The following is a 16,873-nucleotide window of genomic DNA, read 5'->3' as shown; positions in this document are numbered from 1 at the left end:
CAGGTACTGCATGGAGCATTGGGTGTTATACGAAAACAATGGATCGTGGATCACTACATCAAAAACTAATGATGTATTGTATGATGACTAACGTAACATAATAAAATTAAAAAAAAAAAAAAAAGCGTCTGCCTTCGGCTCAAGTCATGATCTCAGGGTCCTGGGATCGAGTCCTGCATCGGGCTCCCTGCTCGGCGGGAAGCCTGCTTCTCCCTCTCCCACTCCCCCTGCTTGTGTTCCCTTTCTCGCTGTGTCTCTCTGTCAAATAAATAAATAAAATCTTTTTAAAAAAATAAAAATAAATAAAAAATAGGCAGAAGACATGAGCAGACATTTCTCCAAAGAAGACATAAAAATGACAGATGCATGAGCAAAAAAAGTACGTAACAAAACTTTCCAGGTATAAAATAAAGTTTTATGATGAGCAATGCTTTCTCCCTGGATGGAGAAAACAAGGCCTCCTTCTGTAAAGTGCAACTAATGACACCGACTTCACACAACCATTGTGAACTTTAAATGAGATCACTTTTCTTGCCCCCTAGGAACTCACTTGTGTATGAATTTTGGTCAAATCCTATCTGATTCCATGGAATGATTTCCAGTATAACCCTTAAGACAGAAAGTTCCAACTTGCAGAATCAATGCTTGCTTACAATATAACATGTTAAATTTACATTAAAAAACTAGTGTGAACCATGCTACTTTAAGGGTTGTCCACGTATTCATGTTTTTCCATTCAACAAACTTTTGTTAAGTGGATGCCAAGCCTAACTTTTTATGCTGAAGATACAGAAATAAACAAGGTGCAACTGTGTAAAGACAGCAAATAAGAAAGCCAAGAGTGTATCAAGTTAAACACTGTGATAGAAGTATACAAATGGTGTTGTGGGAACACAGAGGCGTATCCTTCTAGAACAACCCAGTGCTTGTCCCAGGATTCAGCCCTATCTGTGTATTTCTCAGGACCATTTAGTGAGTCTCCCTATGTCTAGAGGAGCTATGGTTTTAATCAGCCCCACTGATGGAATGCTAGGAAAGAAGTAGAGCAGAGAAGATTAAAGGAAGGTATGAATCAGACTGATCTGGACCTACATCCCTCCTCTGTTCTTCATGGATGACCTTGGGAAAGTTACTGAATAATAATAATAATAATAATTTGGTTTTCCGGATGTTTTCCAAATATGACGACATGAGTGCATGTTTTCTAATAAAATAGCAACGAGCACTTCTCTAAAAATGAGGTTTTCCCTTGGATGGTCAATATATTCTTAAAAATTTTTCAAAGATCCTACCACCACACTATTTATCAGCACAAAATGAGAGGCTTGGAATTACAGAGCCAGAAGGAACTTAGAGCTCATCGGATGCAAGCCCTTCATGTTATAGACAAAGAAACTGGTAACCACGAGGTTGTGTGACATGCTCAGGGCCACTCTCATACTTGGAAGGGAGATGGATGTCTTTCATAACATTTTTGTCGTCATCTCTGAGTGCAAAACCTAGCTGACACGTTAAAGTAAGAAAAACCAATCAGCATGCATTCCTAATAACTAAACCATCAGTGAAAAGGCTATTCTCTACAAAGGCTAAGTGCAATTAGTGCTTTGCTGTGGAAGTTCGAAAACTGTGCAGAGTGTATTCATGTGAACATGTTCTTAAGAATGACTACTTTTACAGTTATTGAGAACTCATAAACCCAGAATGTTTTTAAGCAAATTTAATGTGTTCACTAGTTTGTTAATTGGTTGATTTCTTTTTTCAAACCAAGAAACAAAGATAGAATAAGCAAGAATAAGAAATACCTACCTTTGTGGAAATTGTTAAGAACTAATGGCCCCATCCTAATTGTTGATCCCAAATAGGGGGGGAAAAGATTATAGAAGGTACTGACTCTGAAATCAGCTGGGAACATACAAATGTTCTCCGTTTTGTCTCTCGAATAGCATGAATGGTTGTGGGAGCCTCTGAACCTACCCAGTGGGCCAGAAAAGATGCATTGTCACATGTAGAAGTAAAACACTTGCTCCTGTGTATCCTTCCACTTAAGAAGAGATAAGGTAACCCCACCAGAAAATGTTACTGCAGGGAGAAACTAAGAGGCAACATTTAAATACAGCCAGAAATGTAATTTCACAAAAGAAGTGAAACTGATATTCAAAGTGGGAAAATGATCATTAAATTGCTAATGTTCAGCCATTATTAAAATGAAAACTGAAAATTGGCCGAGTCTAATTCATTCAGTGATGAAAAATTATTGTCTCCAGAAGCGTCTTTCTTTCCTGTGTTTTCTGCTTGTTCTGTTTAAATTGATGGGCATTAAAGTTCAAAATATTTTGACACCTTCTCCACATTTTTATAATTTCCTAAATCATGAATCTCAACACAGATTTTTTTTTTTAAACTACATTTTCCTGTCTCCTTTGCCACTAGAGTTCAGAAAGCCAACTTGAGAGACAGATTCACATGAGTTATGAAAAAATTTAAGATGCCGTCATTGTTTTTGCTGATGTGCTTGTTAGCAGATGGATGAGTTTCCAAGAATGATATGGGAGCAACTTCCTGGCTGGGGCAGAGCAGCGTGATGTGGAGGTGAGTAGCCAGTTTTGAGATGTGGTTACAAGAATTCTTCCTGACATCGAACCTAGAGTCTGTTCTTCTCCTTTGGCTTTTCAATGGTCTGTGAACTTTCTAATATTTTTTTAAAACTTCCTTCACTGCTAACTCAATTAAAAGTAGATTCTGTTATCTGCAACTAAGAATCCTGATGGATACACTGCATTAAAAAAATTTTAAGCCCAGGGGTGCCTGGGTGGCTCAGTCGTTAAGCGTCTGCCTTCGGCTCAGGTCATGATCCCAGGGTCCTGGGATCGAGCCCCGCATCAGGCTCCCTGCTCCGCGGGAAGCCTGCTTCTCCCTCTCCCACTCCCCCTGTTTGTGTTCCCTCTCTTGCTGTGTCGCTCTCTGTTAAATAAATAAATAAAATCTTAAAAAAAAAATTTTAAGCCCAGTAATTTTAGGAAATAAGTTCTTATTCCATTTATGAAGAGAGTAATTTTCCATGCTCAATGTAGTCTTCAAGGTTTGCATCTAATAATCGTTCTAGGAACGTAGCTGATTGATGAGCGCAAGAAGATTTTTATACTAAGGAAAAGGATGAGGGATTTTTTTTAGGGGAGCCATAAATTGTATTTTATAAATTACCATCTATAAAAGCCTATAATTAAGCCAATGCATGCTGCAGGAATATTTAGCTGTTAAAGTCTGTGGGTGTGATCTAAACATTATAGAGTTTATATATATTTTAGTGATGCTCCCTTTTGAATAGAATACAGTGAACACGCAGAGATAAACTAAATGATTAAATGTGTATATCTACATCAGGATACTCATATGGCATATGCAGAAAGTATAAGGTGTTCCAGCACTTAAACATCAACAGCCTCGAGTATGTTAGAAACACATAAATGGGGGTTAAAGAGATATATTGATACTTAAGATGAATACAACGCACAGTAGTGCCCCAAACGTTGTTATTTCAGACTTACGACTTAAAAGAGTAACTACTATAGACTAATAACTATGAGAAGAAAATGTATCAGAAACATAACTGCTTCTTTCAAATTTGGAACCCCTTATAAAAGTTCAAATTTTAAGCAAGAGCTTAGCGGGGAGGTTACCTACCCAAGTGTTATGGCTCCTATAAGAAAAGTCGGTGTATTTTAAAATTATAAAAATTATAAATTATTTCAAAAGAATTAACTGCACCTCAAATGGCAAGTCATCTCCAAATTGAGTAGAATAAGCAAATTATCTAGGCTCCTGGAGGGTACTTGGGACACAATTGTTCTGAGAACTCTGCTTTGAAGTGTTCGAAAGTCAAAGTCAGCCCACAAGGGGTGTTTGGAAGAGGGCCAGGATTTTTTCATTTTAATTAGGTTTTTGAGGTTTCATGGTGTTCATTATTTCAAATGTTACTAAATTATTCTCCGCCCTCAGCCTGGAGAAAGGAGAGTCCAAGTGAGTTTGAGACAGGCAGGAGCTCCCCAGGAGAGGGCAGCATCGCATAATGGGCCAAAGGAGATAAAAAGTATAAGATATTGAATTTCTATGTGTCTATGTGGTTGGGACAGCGCTGCAGTGTTTGGGGAGGTTCACTGGGTTGCAGAGAAAAGAATCCAAGAGGACAGCCTCCCTGGAGAGTTAGAAATGGAAGCCAGAAAATTGCCGAAGAGAAACAGTAGCAGTGTGAATAAACATTTAATTTAATGAATTTGTAGGTGAGCAGATCATTGGGATCGCTGTGGAGACTATTTTCTGAAAGTGAGAATCTGCAAATACCTTGTGGTCTATTAAATGCAAAGCCACTCAGGCAAATGACAAGATAACATATTTGGAATGGGTGTTGTTCTGGAAAATTCCAGACTTATGTCCTCACGGAACAAAAGACTGAGACTTGGGGCTTTAGTGCCTTGTTCAGCCCCCCATCTTTTTCTGAAGAGAGAAGCTCTGGGATAACAGCTGATGGAGAAATGCTTGGTTCTGGAAGAAAACAGATCCCTGAAGCTGACGGAAGATTCTGAGAGGAAAGAAATGGGGGGAGAGATGTTATCAGACAAAAAGGAAAGGGGGAGAGGATGGCCGGCTGAGCTGGAGTGGAGTGAGTCAAGAGAGAGACATAAGAGAGATGGCCATTTTGACCGGCAAGTGGCCAAGACTCTGACTGAGAAAAGGACCAAAGAATAGGACTGTGAGCGTGTTTTCTTGACCTTTGTGCTTTTCTGTGTTTTTAAAGTTCTCTACCGAGCACTATTGAAACTGGGGTGGGGGGGTGGGGGGGAGCCAAATAATCAGTGTTATCTTTGTGAACACATCAAGGACAGAAGCCAGATACCTTCTGTCCTGGGTTGCCAATCTTGTCCATCACCACTTGGATCTCCTCCTTCACTAACCAATATGGAATGACTGCAGTCCTCATCCTGGTCAAACTCCTGCAATATCATGAAATAGCAACTCAGTTATTCAATGTACTACTTTGTTGACAGAATGAATATAGATTTTTCTAAGCTAAAGTTTCACACTGTGGATTCCTTTTAAATTGGAGAATGTATTTAGGACTAAAATAATGGGAAAAGTATCTCCTCCTAGAGCACCAGGCTCAGACAGACGTGGACATGATTAATTGCACAATCAAAAATGAAGATCAAAGCTGAAATCACATAGACACATAGAAATTCAATATCTTATACTTTTTATCACATCAGCATCCAGGCTGTTAAGCTGCCACAAATTCCATCTGGGTGGGAAACTGGAAAGAATCCTTTGGCCACAGCAGTGAACAGCCCCAAAGGAACATGATTTTTTCCATAATGCCTCCCTGGGGCATCATTTACATTTGGTGAGGATGGAAATCCCTGCCCCATATGGAAGCTACAGATATCTCTAGACTGAAAGGAGGCAGCAAAGCTGATTAAAGTTTTCACTATGACAGCTTTCTGATCTAATCATGGCATGCAACCTCTCAAGGAAGGAAAAACCTCCTTTCTAGAAAGTAATCATTATGCTAAGAACGATGGTTGAAAGCCAACTCGATTTATGAAAAGTAATCCTAACTCCCTAAATAAGAAGTGTTTTCTTATTAGAATTCATTGCTGTTGATAGGGTCCTTCCTTAGGAGTTGTTGCTGCCAGTGATTTTGCCCTATTTAATGTCTAGAACAGTGATAGATGCAAGTAGTAGTTAAAATATCACCTCATAACCAGTAAGTTACAATTAGCTCTCTGGTTTCTATTATCTGGGTGAGCTACCTATTTAAGGGAACTGTTGGATAAAAAGTCTTTGCCCTAAACACAGATGCCTGTCACATAGGTGGGCAGGCTATCACAAAGCCTCTGTTATGTCATTCATTCATTCCCAGTCGAGCTTGGGAATCTTTCCCACTTTGTTCATTTTAACTATCACAGAAAATACTAAAAGTAAAGTCCTTTATTTACACTGCCATTAAAATGTTTTAGGTATTGAATCATAATAACTTCATAGTCATATCTATTACGCAACAGTACCTGCTTTTTTTTTTTTAAGATTTTATTTATTTATTTGACAGAGACACAGCAAGAGAGGGAACACAAGCAGAGGGGAGTGGGAGAGGGAGAAGCAGGCTCCCTGCTGAGCAGGGAACCTGATGCGGGGCTTGATCCCAGGACCCTGGGATCATAACCTGAGCCAAAGGCAGACACTTAATGCCTGAGTCACCCAAGCACCCCTGCAGTACCTACTTTTAAAGCATTTTCTATCTCCTGGCAAAGGTTAGGTACCCTGTCTCAGACTATCCCGGTTGTCAATGGCAAATAAGAGACCTGGGCGGGTTCACCCTGATACTAGACGGTAGTGAATTTCACTGCTTGCTCTTCTCTGCATTTCAAAAATTCTACCACTATGTGGCAAATTTCTTCTCCTCCCCATTCATTTACAAAGGGGGAGCAGGGAACTCTTTTTAGAATATATAGAAATAAAAAAAAAAATCTTTGGGCGCCTGGGTGGCTCAGTCGTTAAGCATCTGCCTTCGGCTCAGGTCATGATCCCAGGGTCCTGGGATCGAGTCCCACATCGGGCTCCCTGCTCAGCGGGAAGCCTGCTTCTCCCTCTCCCACTCCCCCTGCTTGTGTTCCTGCTCTCGCTATCTCTCTCTCTGTCAAATAAATAAATAAAAATCTTAAAAAAAAAAAATCTTTAAAAATGCAATAGAAAAAAAACTATCATCGTACAAATAAAAAGCAAACACTGTTAACATAGAAATAATATTTCCTTAGTCTTTTTCCAAAGTATTTATAAAATATAGTTGCATCATACATTGTTTTATCCAGCTTTTTCACTGAAGACAAGTACAAATTACATAGCAATTTACTAAGTAAACATTATTTTAATGTAATTGTAAATTCTTTCCCTCAACAAATATCTATCAGAGGGTCATAACAATGTTTAGTTAACCCCATGAGTCTTACCATATAAGCCCATAATGCTTATTAGGCAGTTTTTAATTCTTCATTATTACACATAGTGCTATGAACATCCTTGCAACGAATACCCCAATTTTGTATTATTTCTTCAGAGTAAATTTCTAGATATGGAATTATTAATCAAAAGAGTATGAACATTTTTAAGTTGTTTTATACACATTACTTTTTAAAATTTTCTTAAAGATTTTGTTTATTTATTTGACAGAGAGAGAGAGTGAGAACAGGAACACAAGCAGGGGGGTGGGAGAGGGAGCAGCAGACTCTTCTCTGAGCAAGGAGCCCGATACGGGGCTCGATCCCAGGACCCTGGGATCATGACTTGAGCCAAAGGCAGATGCTTAACCGACTGAGACATCGAGGTGCCCTCACACATTACTTTAGAAGCAAAGTTTACAGTTACACTCTACCAGCAGTGCATGAGGGTGTTTTGCTACAGCTTCTCCATTATCAATTATCATCACTTTTCATTTTTAGTGATGTAATATATGGAACGGGTCATCTTATTGTTCTTTGAATGTACATACTTTGATTAGTAAAAAAATTTAGAGATAGTTTCACATGTTTATTAACCACTGAATTTTTCCTTTATATATATATATATATATATATAGTTTTTTTGGATCCTTACTCTGGAACACTCTATGAGACCTCAAAATATATTTCTACAATTTCATATAATTACAGTGATTCAATGAAATTTTTATGCTAAGCTTTGGAAAATAGCAGTCTTCATATGGAAGTCTTAATATGCAACTGGTTCTCACATCAGATGTCTATGTTAATTAATGAGCTGTGATCAGTCTCAGCTGCTCAGTTCATTTATTAGTTGGTCCTTTTGGAAAAGCTGAAAGACGCAGAGTGTGTGCACACCCACCTACAAAAATCCATGAGGATGACTAGCATTTACATATATAGGGTTAGACACTCCTCTATACAACTTACACATATTAACTAATTTAATCCTCACACCAACTCTAAAGGTAAGAACTATTGTTTTCTTTTTACACACAGGCCCAGAGAGGTTAATCAAGATCATGTAGCTACCCTATGGTAGAGCCAGGAATCACACTCAGACTCTGAATTCTGGTTCCAAAGCTCTTAAACCCTCTGCTTTCTTGCTACCATGAAACTTTTGAAATAAAGAATCTCAAAAAGAACCAGAAGGCTCAGTTGGTCTGCCTCTGGCTCAGGTCATGATCTCAGGATCCTGGGATTGAGCCCCCCATCAGGCTCCCTGCTCAGCGGGGAGTCTGCTTGTCCCTCTCTCCCTGCCCCTCCTCCCTGCTCATTCTCTTTCTCTCTCTCTCTCAAATAAATAAATAAAATCTTTTAAAAAAGGACCATAAAGAAAAGAATCAATAACAGTAAGCAAAATTAAGAGAAAGGATATTAAAGCCCATTTGTAAGTTTTGTACAGGAAAAAAATAAAAGACATGTGATACCTGTAAGTACCTGACAACAATTTCTTCCATAGAATAAACTGAAAACCATAAACATCACACATACACAAAAAGGATGTAGGGAATAATATACACGTTGAAGTTTATCGTGTAAATGAAGACTCTAAAACAGAAACAGCTCCGGATTTTCTAATTTCCTTTAGAATGCTAAATATGAAAGACTTTAAGATGTACTTGGGTGCCACAAGGAGGACAACTGAAATGACACTCAGTCATGAGTGAAGGAGAGAAAATATTAGAACAGCACAGCCCCAACATAAATGGATTTCATAAACCACTGACAATGATGCAGGAGATAACACTAGACTAGAAAAAGAGTACAGCATTCTAATCTGCAAACAACAGAATCCCAAACATACAGAAGAGAAAAGAGGCAGAGAAATCATATGTAATTAAATTGGGAAGGAAGATTCTCCTTAAATGAAAGGAGATTGGGAGAGGCTGTAAAGCCTCCCAGAGGACAATCCCAGAAGCAAGGCAGCTGCCTATTATTTGTAAACTAGAAAAACCTATTGCAGACAGCCATAAAGAAAAACAAGCTTTCATTCAAAGAACAGAAGTGAAGGATGACCTTGGGTTTTACCATTTAAACCCGAGAGAAAGCATGAGAGAGAAAAGGCAAGTTCAATAGTCAGAGTCTATTTCTCCCTCAGAAATGAGTTCAAAGTTATTTCAATCATAATAAGAAAAATATAGAGTAAAGGCTCAATAAACGTTTTTAAATTGCATGGGGAAAAAATGTACGGCTGTAAAGGGGTGTTTAGTCCTTTTACAAAAGAAAATTACTTAAACATACCATAAAAAATGAAAAGTAAGTGTGTTTTTGTGTATCAATTTCTAATGTATGACCATCGCTTTAAAGATTGGTCTCTAGGTATTTTATTTCAATTACTATGTAATATTAGTAACCAAAACCAAGACAACCTTCAATGTTGTGATAAAACCTGCTGCTTGGCAGGGTCGCTTGGCCTCACCACCACTGACCTTTGGGGCTGGGTACCTCGCCATTGCGGGTGAGATCCTACGCACTCTAGCAGCCCCTACCGCTACCCCCTAGAGGCCAGTGGCACCTCCACCCGTTGTGACACCAAAAATGTCTCCAAATGTTGCCAAATGCAACATCACCCCCTGTGGAGGACCAGTGTACCAAAGCAACTTTGGTTTGGTTTTTGGTTCTTAACCTGTTCTAAAAAGTTATAAAGGCACCCAGGAAAATATTCCAATAGTATTAAATAAGCTGGGTTTTTTTATTTTTTAAAGATTTTAAGTACACCCACCGTGGGGCTTGAACTCACAACCCCGAGATCAAGAGTCGTGTGCTCTACCAACTGAGCCAGCCAGACACCCCTATGCTGTTCTTTAATATTAAAAAATAGTAATAATAGTACTAAAAAATACACATTTCCATTCTACCTCATCCCATCCCATGCCCCAAAGGAGTCCTGATTTAAACATTTCTATACATATATTTTTAAAGATTTTATTTTTTTTAAGATTTTATTTATTTGAGAGAGTGAGTGAGAGAGAGAGAGAGAGCACAAGCAGGGGGAGGAGCAGAGGGAGAGGGAGAGGCAGACTCCCTCCTGAGCTGGGAGCTCGATGTGGGGCTTGATTCCAGGACCATGACCTGAGCTGAAAGCAGAGGCTTGACCAACTGAAGCAGCCAGGCACCCCTAAAGATTTTATTTTTAAGTAATCTCTACACCCAATGTGGGGCTCAAACTCACGACCCTAAGATCAAGAGTTGCATGCTCTACCAATTGAGCCAGCCAGATGTCCTAACCATTTCTATATTTTAATTTTTAATTAATTTCAATGTTTATCAAACTTGCATATTTTTAAAAAGTCAAATAATGGTAAAAAACTTATAACAAAAAAGTCATCATTTTCCTTCCCCACCCTTTCTCTCTGAGATAACCACTTCCAGTCTTTTAATTGTTTCTTTTGGTATTTTCTTCCAGATCTCTAGATAATACTATTGTTCTGCTATCTTCTAAGTCACGAAAATGAAATATTACCTACTGATTTTTTATTACAGTAGACAATTTCATACTCTTACACCCCATTTTTATTTCTATTTTGTTTTACTCATTTTCTTATATATTTTTTAATGCCTAAATCTTTCCAACCTCCAGTGATTTCTCCACTTGGCTAAATATATCAGATGATATATTAGTTCCATTTCCTTCCTGGAAATCTCCATTATCCTGCTCTTCTCCCCTCCCCCACCCCAAATTATCTCAGCTCTTTGTTCCCTAGACCGGATACATGGCTGACGCCCTGGAACTTGCCTTCTCCATTATACCAATGATTCTCTCTCTCTTGTGTTAGATTCCAGATTGCCTGCATCATGGGTCCAATTTTCCTTCTTTATTTTTATCTATTCCCTTAATTTTTAAAAAAGATTTTATTTATTTATTTATTTTAGGTAATCTCAATACACAACATGGGGCTTGAGTTTACAACCTGTTTCCAGAGTCACATGCTCTACTAACTGAGCAGCCAGCTGCCCCTCTATTCCTTTGATTTAATAGGGCACATAGTAGCTTCCTTAAAAGGTATTTGAGAAGTAAAGTGCTTGAGTGTTTGTATGTCTGAAAAATGTCTTTATTCAACTCTAATACTTGACTTATAGTTTGGATATAGAATCTGAGGTTGAAAACAATTCTTTTCTCAGATATTTGAAAGCATACCCCTCCCCTTGGCATTACTTTCAATTTAAGTGTAGCATGCATTCAGAAAAGTGCATAGACTTGTAAATTTTTATAAACTGAGCATTTGTGTAACCAGGACCCAGATCAAGTAAAAGAATTCTTAGATATAACATGAGAATTCAGACCCATAAGAAATAGATAAATTGGTTTTCATCAAAATGAAAAACTTTTGTTTGATGAAAGCCATGTTACAAAGGTGAAAATAACAAGCCAGTTCTTCCTATTGACTAGTAGAAAATATTTGCAAATCACATATCCAGAACATATAAGGAATTCTCTAAACCCAACAATAAGAAAACAAACAATCCAATCAGAAAATGGATAAAAGTTTGAATAATTTATGCTAATGGGGAATAATAAACCCATGAAAAAATGTTCAACATCAGTCATTAGGGAAATGCAAATTAAAACCACAATGAGAGACCACCATACATCTATTAAGACAGTTTAAAAAAAAAATACTGATAGTGCTAAATGCTGGCCAGGGTACAGAAAAACTGGACATCTCATTCATTGCTGGTGAGAATATAAAATGATAAAGCCACTCTGAAAAATTGACAGTTTTTTTAAAAGTTACACATACATTTACCATATAACCCAGTAAATGGATTCCTGGACATGTATCCTAGAGAAATGAAAATTTATGTTTGTACAGAAATCTATACACAATTGCTCATAGCTGCTTTATATATAATAGCCCCAAGCTGGAAACAACCTAAATGTCTCTCAACAGGTGAATGATTAAGTAAACTGTGAATATTTGTGCCATAGAATACTACTTAGCAATGTAAAGAGACTTGATACAACTTGGATCTATCTCAGGAGCATTATGCTGAGTAGAAAAAGCCAATCTCAAAAGTTTTTATGTATGATAATCCCATTTATATGACATTCTCAAAATGACAAAATTATGGAGATGGTATACAGATCAGTGGTTGCCAGGGGTTAGGGAAAGGAAGAGGGTGTGGCTATAAAGAGGGAAGTAGGAGAGGGATTCCCTTGTGGTGACAGTTTCATATTTTGATTCTGGTGATTCAAGGGATGAAATGTCACAGAACCAGGGGCGCCTCGGTGGTTCAATTGGTTGGGTGACCGAGTCTTAGTTTCGCCTCAGGTCATGGTCTCTGGGTTATGGGATCAGCCCCCGTGGGGCTCCCCACTCAGCATGGGGACTCTCTCTCTAAAATAAATAAATAAATAAAATTTTTTTTAAAAGTCACAGACTTGTATACTCAGACACGCACAGAGAAAGAAAGAAAAAGGAATGTATGCGAATTCTAGTGAAATCCAAGCAAGGTCTGTAGTTTAGTTAATTGTAATGTGTCAATATCAACTTCCCAGTTTTGACAATCTGCTATAGTTATGATAATAGTTCCCATTGGGGGAAGCTGGTGAAGTTTACACAGGACGTCTTTGTACTATTTTTATAAGTTCCTATGAATCTATAATTATTTCAAAACAAGAACGTTTGTTTTTTTTTTAAAGATTTTATTTATTTATTTGAGAGACAGAGAGAAAACAAGCAGGGTGGGGGCAGAGGAGGAGGGAGAAGCAAACTCCCCACTGAGCAGGGAGCCCTACACGGGGCTCAATCCCAGGACCCTGGGATCATGACCTGAACTGTAGGCGACACTTAACCAACTGAGCCACCCAGGCGCCCCAAGAAATTTTTTCAAATTAAATTTTTGGTTTTTGTTTTCTTTGTTGTTTTGGGATGATTTTTTGGAGGAGAAAGGGACTGAAAAGTCTTTACTCCACCATCTCCAAAAGTCCTTGTTGATAAATATTATAGTCCATACCTCATTAACTTTTTTTAAATAAAGATTTTATTTATTTATTTGACAGAAAGAGCGAGAGAGCACAAGCAGGGGGAGCAGCAGAGGGAAAAGGAGAAGTAGGCTCCCTGCTGAGCAGGGAACCCAACACGGGTCTCCATCCCAGGACCCCGGGATCATGACCTGAGCTGAAGGCAGATGCTTAACCAACTGAGCCACCCAGGCACCCCCCCCCCATTAACTTTTAAAAATAAACAATTTGTGGCCATATTTTCTTACCAAAAAAATATAGGGTAGCAATATTTTTAACTGTCTGGGCTATGTTAATTTTTATAAAAATTGAAAAGGTACAAATGAGTACACAGTGCACAGTTCATCTCCAATTCTCTCCCAGTAGGCAACCACTGTTACCAGTTTGTTGTATATACCGTGTATCAGTTCACAGTTTTCTATGGATTACACTATTTGTTACTAGTACTGTTACTGACCTGTGAGGGACTTTTTGTGGAGTCATTCATCATGACGGGGCAGGGGGGCTAGGGGGATTGTGACTGGGGCCAGGAAGAGGCACCTTCTTTATGGTATCCTCTGATGGATTTGAAATGATCAGATTAATGGTCTTCTCTTTTTCCACATTAACACACATAAACACAAGCTATATTTTATTATTTAGTATGGGTTCAATATTCTGTGTATTAGATGTACACACACACACACACACACACACAATGCTCAAGACTCCGAGTTGGTTAGTTAATTACTGCTGTGAGATTAAATTTGTGGAACACTGTCTTATTAATTGTGCTTTCAATTACTTTGTGATTAAAAATATAATTGTAATATGTGACTGTTATAAAATATTCAAGCAATACAAATGAAGTTGTAGATGGAGTAGGTTATCCATTTTTTGTTAGTTTCTTTAAAGAGAACATCTTACCTCACTGCTGCTGATGCTTCGTAAGATTATATTTTGGTTTGTAGTAACTGTCATCATATCAGTTGGAGAAGAGTTTGTATCATGACAAATGTCAAGCAATGATTCAGCATGTCTTTCTGCCAAAAGAAACAGAATAATGTGTTGTAATAAGACTCATCTCTATCAATTTCATAGAAAGATCTAGCTCTTGGTTCTAAAACCAGTTCCATTTTGTCCAAGATTTTCCTAAAATAGTGGTCTGGGATCCTGATGAAACTTCAGGCAATAATTTTCACAGGAAGGTTGTGAGTATAAGAGTCCACAAAATGGATGGGTTTTTGTTTGTTTAAAAAACAAAAGTTAGGCAAAGTTGCCAAGTGAAACCCCTAACAATGGGTTTGGAAATTACATTTGTTCTATAGTTATCAAGACCAGGCACATTTTATGTCTAGCACTTGAAGCCACATTAAATTGGCAGAGTTCTGAACACCAAAAGGTGAACTCCCCCTTAGTTCCTGGGACTGCTCTCATATGCATCCCCCTCCTGCTATTGTGACTTCTTCAAATAAGGGCAGGTTCTTCGATGAAAACTTCTTCCTATTTCGATGGCTCTTCCATTTATTTTGTAACTGATACAAAATTGCACAAGATTTGTCTCTGCTCAGATCCTCCATTTCTTTACCAAATTTTCCTTCCTTACTCCTTGCAATCTATCTTCTGTCATTGAAACTATCCTGTCATTGAAACTTCACACTTCCTTACCACATCTGCTTTGCAACCTCTTTTCCAAGTTGGCATTTTCCCACTCCTTGCTTCTAGCAACTCTCTCCCAGTTGCCTCTTCTCTCACTGCCCTGCGTCGCTATGTGCACACCACTCTCTAACTGTGGGTATGCCTCCTGGGCTCAGCCCCTTGCAATCCTCCAGTGGTCTTACCCACTTCCAGGTCCTCACAATCTCCTTTTTGTAGTGACCTCCCAAACGAACATACCAAATCATCCCTTCCCACAGCGCTGTCCTACAGAATATCGTTACTTGGAAGTCCCAAGGTTCCAACAAATGCAATGCTTTGGAACCCATTACCTTCAATATCCTCACCAAACCAGAGTGGTCTTCTCTTTTGCTGATTGTCTTTCCATCTCCCCCCTTCCCAGGGCTGAAACTTTGGAATCATATTTGATTGAACTCTCTCGACTTTTGTCTCTGTCGGCTTTACATCACTAAGTTCCGTCAGTTCTTCTTTTGCAACAGCTCTTGGGCTCACCGCACCCAGCACATGTCAGGCACAGTCCCACACCAAGCCCAGGACTCTTTTCTGGTCCTTGTCATCACACACAGGCACTTCCACAGTCTCTTAATAGAGCTCCCTGCTATGAGTCCCTTCCTTCGAATCCATTCTACACAATAACAACAGTTTAATTTTCCTAAAACATGGCTTTCATCATTCCCTGGCTTAAAATTCTTTAGTGACTCTATTTATCAAAAAAAAAAATCTGCATTCAATCAGTCTTCAATGGACCCAGTTTCTTTAGGTATCTGATCTGACTATGTATTCCTGTTCCCCAACACAAACTTTCTAGTCTCTTGTTTGCCCCTCGGATAAGCGAGGCTCACTTACACCATGATGCCTCTGCTCCACCAAATCAGATCCCATCGTTTCTCAATGATGGACCAGATTAGGTCTCACCTCTATCATGAAACCTTACTAGGGATAGCCTTGTTCCCTGACTAGAAGCTTCAAATAAAAGCCAATCAGACAAGAAAGCCAAGCAGCTTTCACAAGGTCTCATGTTGCTCAGTGGAACTTTTTTCATTTTACTTTTCTCTCTGACTATTTCTGTGTCTTTGCTCAGACTCTTTCTCCCCACCTATATTAAACCTTGTGTCTTTTTCTCTTCCTTCCAAATCCTTTTTTTAAGGATTTATTTATTTATTTTGAGAGAGAGAGAGAATCCAAGCAAGCAGGGGAAGAGGGAGAGACTCTTTCAAGCAGACGCCCCACCAAGCAAGGAGCCTGAGGTGGAGTTCTATCCCACAACCCATAAGATCAGGACCTGAGCAGAAACCAAGAGTTGGACGCCCAACCAACTGAGCCACTCAGGTGCCCCTCTCTTTCTTCCAAATCCTATCTAGCATTTAAGGACCATGGTATGTCCCTTGTCCCCTTTCAAGCTCACAAAAAGCTCTTTCTCTCCTGACTTACGTGATGCGTCCCTGACCATACTGAACACTTTCAGGAATTTGGACCATGGAGGAACAAGACGGCGGAGGAGTAGGAGACCTAAACTTTGTCTGGTCCCAGGAATTCAGCTAGATAGGGATCAAACCATTCTGAACACCTACGAACTCAACAGGAGATCGAAGAAAAGAATAGCAGCAACTCTCTGAACAGAAAAGCAACCACTTTCTGGAAGGTAGGACGTGCGTGAATCTGAGACGATATTCGGGAGGATAGACGGCGGGGGAGGGGCCTCCGTCGGCCGCTTCTGGCAAGTGATAGAGCCGCGGAGCACAAAATCGGGAATTTTAAAGTCTGCTCCGCTGAGGGACGTCACTCCGGAGGCTAAGCAGGGGGGGGTGGAACCCTCCGGGACAGTGTGGTCTCAGGACCCTCGGGGTCACAGAAAGACCGGGGGTGCCTAAGTGAGGCAGAGCTCCCAGGTATCGGAGCCGGGAAGCCGGCTGCAGAGGCGGAGCCCAGGCGCGGGCTCTCAGCTCGGGGTTGCCATAAACTGTGATCCGCGGCACAGTCGGGCCACTGCTCCTCCAGCAGGGACCTGACAAGCGGCAGATCCAGGGAGGCTCACCTTCTTCCCCAGGAGGAGCGGCGGAGTGCACCACAGGGATCTGCTGGGTTTGGAGACTCCACACTGAGCCGGGTGCCAGAGATAGAAACAAGCAGTCACAGGCCGGGTGAGCACGGAGTGCGGCCGGAGACTGGGGAGACGGGAGTGACTGACGGCTTTTCTCTGGGGGCTCACTGAGGAGCGGGGCCC

General features: G+C 39.7%; 1 protein-coding gene across 1 annotated transcript in view; it reads right to left on the bottom strand.

The window, feature by feature from the left end:
• The window catches only part of MAP3K19 (mitogen-activated protein kinase kinase kinase 19), a 33,340-nt gene extending 17,809 nt beyond the window's left edge, over window positions 1-15,531 (bottom strand). Inside the window, exons 1-3 of the mRNA XM_081815488.1 lie at window positions 15,492-15,531; window positions 13,900-14,015; window positions 4,866-4,988 (exon numbers count right to left, since the gene is read on the bottom strand). Coding sequence (XP_081671614.1) covers window positions 4,866-4,988; window positions 13,900-14,015; window positions 15,492-15,531 — 279 coding nt within the window. The remainder of the gene's footprint in view (window positions 1-4,865; window positions 4,989-13,899; window positions 14,016-15,491) is intronic.
• Between the last annotated feature and the right edge of the window lie 1,342 nt (window positions 15,532-16,873).

Source organism: Leptonychotes weddellii, chromosome 3, assembly GCF_054177405.1.
Source record: "Leptonychotes weddellii isolate Sample4059 chromosome 3, ASM5417740v2, whole genome shotgun sequence".
NCBI classification, from domain to species: domain Eukaryota; kingdom Metazoa; phylum Chordata; class Mammalia; order Carnivora; family Phocidae; genus Leptonychotes; species Leptonychotes weddellii.
This window is presented reverse-complemented; position numbering and strand designations above follow the sequence as displayed.